This window comes from Belonocnema kinseyi, chromosome 5, assembly GCF_010883055.1.
Source record: "Belonocnema kinseyi isolate 2016_QV_RU_SX_M_011 chromosome 5, B_treatae_v1, whole genome shotgun sequence".
Classification (NCBI taxonomy): Eukaryota; Metazoa; Arthropoda; class Insecta; order Hymenoptera; family Cynipidae; genus Belonocnema; species Belonocnema kinseyi.
In genome coordinates this window covers 69,297,269-69,303,872 of record NC_046661.1, presented here as the reverse complement: position 1 = coordinate 69,303,872, position 6,604 = coordinate 69,297,269, and the positions used below count along the sequence as shown (strand labels likewise).

Sequence of the window (6,604 nt, the reverse complement as noted above, 5' to 3'; positions counted from 1 at the left end):
AAAAAAGTCATTTTCATGATCTAACTATGCAAGATACAAAAAAAGATAAATTTAAAAAAATGGTGCATTCAAAAAAGATCTACAGATTTGTTAATCATGTTTTTATATCATGCATAAGATTTTTGGTTTATTTATAAAAGCACAACATTAAGATTTTTATAACCTTGAATTTTTGTGGCAAAATCCACAAACTACGAAAAAGATAAACAGACGAAATTTATTTACCTTCAAAAGAACTCCAAATTCACTATTAATCATTTTTTATAGAACGCGTAATTTTTATTTTAAGCTTCGTTTTAATCGTTAAAAATAAGGTAAAAAACATTTGATAGCGTCATAGCTTGTCCCTTTATACATAGTAAAATTATTTATTCGTCCTTGAGGAGGTCGCTCTGTATGCCAGATTCACCCTTTGAGACACCTCACCCAGGTGCCATTCAGTTCGAATCCAAATACGTAGACACCGAAATCGAATATATATGAAGGGTCCGCGGTCTAAACCTTTCAACTAACATTTCCGAATTTTGTTATGCTGTACATACCAAAATGCAATTTTCGAAAATCTATGGAAAAAAACTAGAAGGAATTTTGTCGTTTCGAATTTTTTGTGGTTTCAAAGCAGCTTTAAGTTGTACTTTGCCCTTTGGGTTCTCACGTTATATCTGATCGTCACGTACATATCCTTCTTTTTAAAAACTCAACAAAAATTTATTATTATAATAATTAACTGCATTTAAAAAATGTTCCAGAAAATACAAAAAATCTATTTCGAAAACAATTTCAGTTAACAGCTTTGTTTCTTTGATTTAAGTTTCATTTGTTTTTCTACATTTTTTTTGTATGAAACAAATGAATATCGAAGTCTGATACCGACGACGGATCAAACCACCAAGAGACACATGCATCAGCTGAACAAGAGGATTGGATGGGGCAAGACAGAATGCGGTGTGATTGACTTAATAACATGTAGTGGACCGTTTGCGGAAAGTTTTTGAAAGTTCTCCCCAAAACTGAAAATCTACAATCACAAACTGAATACGTCAAACCTGCTTGCAATCAAGTAGCATATTGTTGGCAAAATACGGGTATTGCCTGACGCAAGGAGAGAATGCAGAAGAGGGAGGGATGGGACAGGCAGAATTAACAGTTTCTCGCTGACGCTTTTTGCCTCCTTAGCAATTTCATTTCGAAGAGTTTTGCGCAACCTCATAACATTTGAGAAGGAATATTCAAAAGTCACTGCCGAAGAAGTGAAAAAAGCACTTGGGGACACGAAAAACTTTCTCGGTGTAGGAACAGATGGTATCAAGAACTTTTGGTGCAAAAGGCTTACTTCTACACACCAACATCTGGTCTGCATATTCTTCTGTTATTTACAGTCTTAACGCCAGTTCCGCAGTGGCTTGTATGAGGACGCACTATAGTTCCAGTTCAATAACTTATTTCAGCACTATATATAAGACCTTTACAGCTGTAATCAATAGGATTCTTGAAAGAATTTACCCTGTGTGGAGAGAATTATGAACAGCGTAGCTCGAAAAAAGGTGTATTAGGCTGCCGAGAGAACCTGCTGTTTGACAGGTGCGTTTGCAAAGCTGCAGTAGCCCATCATTCCATCCAGTTGAAAAACTTAAAGGTTTGTCCATACAGTGAGATGCAGAGAGAGAATTATTCCCCTTTGGAAAACTGTATCTACTATTTTATCTGGAAATTATGGTATAACAACGAACAGCGTCACCCTCCAGAGTCTTTAAGGACAACACTATGACTCTTCTGGTATTTTTTGTCACACGACTGCCTCTATCTTTCGAGACAAATCCTTGCGAGCATTAGGTCACTTATGTATCTTATATAAATGACCTGAAGATCTATGCTTCTGCTGCAAGCAAACTTCAACTTGCTTCAAATCTCGTCAAGTAGTCCACACCAGAGATTAGTCTGGACTTTATATTGGACAAGTGTTTCAAGATTAATCTGAAGCGAAGACAGATTGCTGACGTTCCTGGGAACCCTGAGCTTGTGGATGAGTGTTGTTATGTGCCTTTACACGAAAGAGACTTGCACATATCCGGATGTGCCTCAAAGCCTCATTCAAGACGTAAACTGAGTGAAGGGTCTCTCCGAAGAAAGTAAGAGCATCTTTCTTGACAGATTTGGTCTTTAAACCTGTCGGCGTTGAACAAGATATCTGCGACTAACATGCTTGCCGTCACGGTACTACTCTACTTATTTGATGGTTCAATAAATAAAGAACGAGCTTACGTCTCTTGATATCGTCACGCGTAAGACTATGCATATGCATAAGAGCTTGCATATCAATTTGCCCGTTACGCGATAATACACGTTACGCCGTCAAGGCGGACGCGGTCTTCTAAATCTCCAATATTTTTCACAACAGAATTGCTCTCAGTACAGCTTACATCGTTGAAAATGACAGAGCTCATCTCCTAAAAATGTTCTGGAAACACGAGATAATTGGCCTGAATTTTAACATTAGAAATGAGAAAAGTAAATTACTGAATCTAGATACCTCACTTTTGAAAGCCGAAGTAAAGAAATCAATGGTTGCAAAACTTCGCCAACAACTACTTAAAAATAAAATACACGGAAACTTTCACAGAAATGTAGAAAATCACTGATTGTCGAAAGAGCGAACTTTTGCTTCACACAGATTATCAGGGCTTAATTTAGGTAAAGAGGGTTTCATTTGTGCATTCTAGGACGATGTCATTTCCACCCTATTATACCGTGACCGCATTATACGTCAAGAAGTTCCCAGCAATAAATGCGGAGAGTGTCACGCATCCGCTAATTACCTCGAACACATACTATCCACACACTCACGCGAAAACGATATTTCTCTACAGACATAATGCGGCCCTAAGAGTGAATTTTTACCATATTTGTCGTTCTTACGCTGTTCGCCGTGACCTTGCCCTGCTGAGCGATCAGACTGAGATAAGAGTCAATTGTCCAAAAAGAGAAATGATCGAATTCTCGGCTCTGACCAGAGATGTGCAGTTACGCATAACTAAAAGTTTTTTACTTAAAATACCTAAGTGAAGTATTTTACGTAGAAAACAGGTAAAATACGTAGTAAATTACGACCCCAAATTACGGATACGTGGAACTGTGTAACCTCACTTTTTTAAATTTCTGCTGCTGCCATCTGTAACCGTTGTCTTTCTGTGCTAATATTTTTCATAAAAAATAATATTATCAACTAAAGCGAAACAGAAGCGAAAAGACGGCTCCGGCCTTTAATATATTCCATGGAATGGAATTAATTAATTTCAAACATCTACACGTTATAATAGTAAAATATTGTTATTTTTGTTCGTGTAAATACTTGTAATTAAAATGGAAATTCATATCATTTTTTTAGGAATATTGCTAAATTATTCAAACCCAGGAATTCTTTGTAATTTGCTGTGATTTTTCACATTTTTATCTATTTTTCATTGTTGTTATTTTGAAATATTGATTAATGTAATACTTAATAAATACGTTGATGTTAAGTGTTTTTGTCTGCTGGTCAAAAACCAATATATTGTGCATATTGAATTTGAAAATTTGAATATTAAAAAGAATATTGATTTCTGACCAGTACACAAAAACGCTTAACATCTAGTAGACCAGTAAACATTAAAAAATGAAATACACAGATGCGTCAACTTCATTATTATAAATTTATTCAACTAAACGATTTTTAACATTTATTTCATGAAATGTTTGCAAAGGACAATAAGTTTTAGATGTAATATTTGTGGAAAGAAACGGAAACCTCAGAACGTAAAGTCCCATATACATGTAATGTACATCGTATAAGAAACTAGGAACGTAAAATACAATAATAAACTACGTAAATTACCTAGGGTATTTTACTCACCCACCCCTGGCTCTGGCTGACCACAATATTACTGGCAATGGGAAGGAAAAGGAGGAGAGGTATCAAGGCCTTAAAAAAGGTCTGCAAATACTGTACCCAAAATACTCGGGTAAAGTAATTGTCCTTGAGAGATGGATGCAGAAATCTGTTACTCTTAGGTCACTGCATGTCCTCAGGACACACTCGGGTTCCGCTGCCATGTCCTTATAATTTTTTATACGCTATAGTCTCACATCCCACGGTCGTAAGACGTGGCCATAGGTGTGATATACCGCGGATCTGCTGGGAGCTGGTGTAATTTTTAGATGATAGTTGCTCCCGCTGGGACATTGCGATGGCTATTCTTTTTCAAATATATAAACATGTATTTTTTAATTTTCATTCATATAAATATAATATGAATGTGACCGTTCGCGAAGACAGGGATCTAATGTGGAAATAATCGATTTTGAGTGCTTAACGCCAAAGGACAGTTTTTTATTTGCTCTTTTATAAGAAAGAGTATTATTGATCTATTTAAAAATTTGAATTGTTCTTAAGCTGCAAAGTGGGGCCCCTTTAATGGAGTTCCTGTGTAAAGCGCTTCTTTAATCGCTCCCCTTGTCAAATGAAAATAACGTGCGTTAGGTCCCCTTCATCCCAAACAGTCACAAATCATCCAAAAGTTTTTAAGTGCGAGTTTATTTTCAACAAGACACAAATCATTTCATAATTTAGTATTTCCTTGTCCGACATAGGTAGGAACAGCAACATGGGTAGCAACAGCAAAAACAGTATCGGAGACATTTTTAATCATAAAATTATATATTCTTACATATTCAATACTATAGTTTTAGTGCCAACGTCACAAAATTTTATTATATGCATTTACTATCCGTGAAGCCGAGTGAACTTGATGGTTGTCTTAAAGGTAATACCAAAAACTATTGTAGTGAGGGATAAAACCTTCGATTCTGAGGAAAATAAAGTTCCAGGTTACCAGGTTTGCATAGATCCATAGCTGAATGAAGTTTTACACGATGCTCTTCGTCCACAAACACAAATTCCTTGGAATAGGTAAATCTGAAATATAATAAATTTTACAAGAAAAGTGAACAAAATAATGGAAAAAACTAATGAAAATCTTACAAATTTTTTAATTTCCTCAAATGCAATGGAAATACACCTAGAGAATGATAGTTTTTAGCACAGTCAGACCTTATAAGTTCGTTAGATTCGCGAGTTATAAATATTGACCGACGTAATATATATTCAGTTAATACATGCTACGGACACAGTTACGGCAATGTATCGCAGTGTTTAAAGTCGCTTTCAACCCCTTCCCCCATTACCTTTGCTAGTTAGAAGTTTTTTCTTGTCTTGTTCCAAGCGTTTCATTTTTAGTTTAAAACTTTATCTTGATTCCAATGATCAGTGTTTTCAGATGTATCGCACTGGATCAACATGTTGTCGATTTTACTTTGGATAGCTAATGGGATAGATGCTACAGCAGTGATGAATTTAACCACAGTTCGATTATACATTTCTGTTGCTGAATATTTTATGTTCTCCATGTGTGGCAACTGTAACTGTTAAGTGCAATTTAGAAATGTTATTGCAATAAACTATTATCTTTAGACAAACACCAACCACAAATATTGACCGATTTAAACAAAAAAAAATTTGAAAAACACCTGATAAGGTTTCCAAGAGAGTTGTAGAGCCTGATTTTGAATTCGGTTTTCAGTTTGTTTATAAATGCATAAATATCGCGAAAAAATGGCAATAGAGAATTTTATAAAATATGGCAATAGAATTTTATGATTTTTTAAAAACAAATTTAATAAGCAAATGCATTATTGGGGCATCTGTCGACGGAATATTATTATTTTTTCGAATGCAGACTTTTAATTGGGATGCACATAATTAATTCAGCAAAATTCATGATGAGTTAGTAAATTGTAGGATTTTGTAAGGCAAATTTAAACAAAAAAAAATCATTATTTGGGCATCTGTGGACGGAAAAATTCGTTTTTTTCGATGTCAGTCTTTTTAATTTTGAACTTCATGATGATTTCAGCAAAATTCATACATGGTTGATAAATTTTATTTTTTTTAAACAAATTTAATAAACAAATGCATTATTAGAGCAACTTGAGAATCGATTAGAATGACCTTTTTCTCCCACTTTTGTCGACGATATACTATTTTTGGATCAGTAGAAATCAAGATTTTTTGCCCAAGATCTGTATACTAATACAGATCTTGGCCTTTCTTCTACATTTTCGAGCGTTGAATTCTCGGATATGTTTTAAGATTTTATGAGTCGCTTCTTGAGCTTCCTCTGTTGATTCTATAATACAGTGTGTCCCATATTTATAGGGTACCCCATTTTTTAAGGATAATTTTTTTTCTATTGATACAAACTGCACCAAATTTTTTGAGTGAATAAATGAGTCGAATTAACGATTTTTCCTAAAATATAGAGCTCGCAATTCCATTCGTTCATTTATTTGGGCATTTTTTCGAAATAAATCGGTGTCCCAAATTATTAGGGCCACTAAAAAAAATTCAATTTTTCCGAAAGAATTCAATTCATTCAACAAAATACGTACATATAAAAATATTTTATTCACAAAATTAGTAATTAATATTATTTCCGTCATTTTTGAATACCATTTTCATTCGCTTTACCATCGATTTATTCAGATTTTCGAGACTTTTCGCGGTGACGTT

General features: G+C 34.5%; 1 protein-coding gene across 3 annotated transcripts in view; it reads right to left on the bottom strand.

Annotated features, from left to right (window-relative positions):
• LOC117172831 overlaps positions 1-6,604 on the bottom strand; it is a 241,228-nt gene that overhangs the window by 101,331 nt on the left and 133,293 nt on the right. The window contains exons 3-5 of one of the 3 annotated variants that reach the window (XR_004467063.1): positions 5,221-5,457; positions 4,869-4,951; positions 3,895-4,227 (exon numbers count right to left, since the gene is read on the bottom strand). Coding sequence is in view for 1 of the 3 variants with exons in the window: in XM_033361076.1 (XP_033216967.1) it covers positions 5,269-5,457 (189 nt within the window). In the remaining 2 variants the exon portion in view is untranslated. Of the gene's footprint in view, positions 1-3,894; positions 4,228-4,674; positions 4,952-5,220; positions 5,458-6,604 lie in introns of those variants that run through there. The other 2 variants (XR_004467064.1, XM_033361076.1) reach the window with 2 other exon arrangements.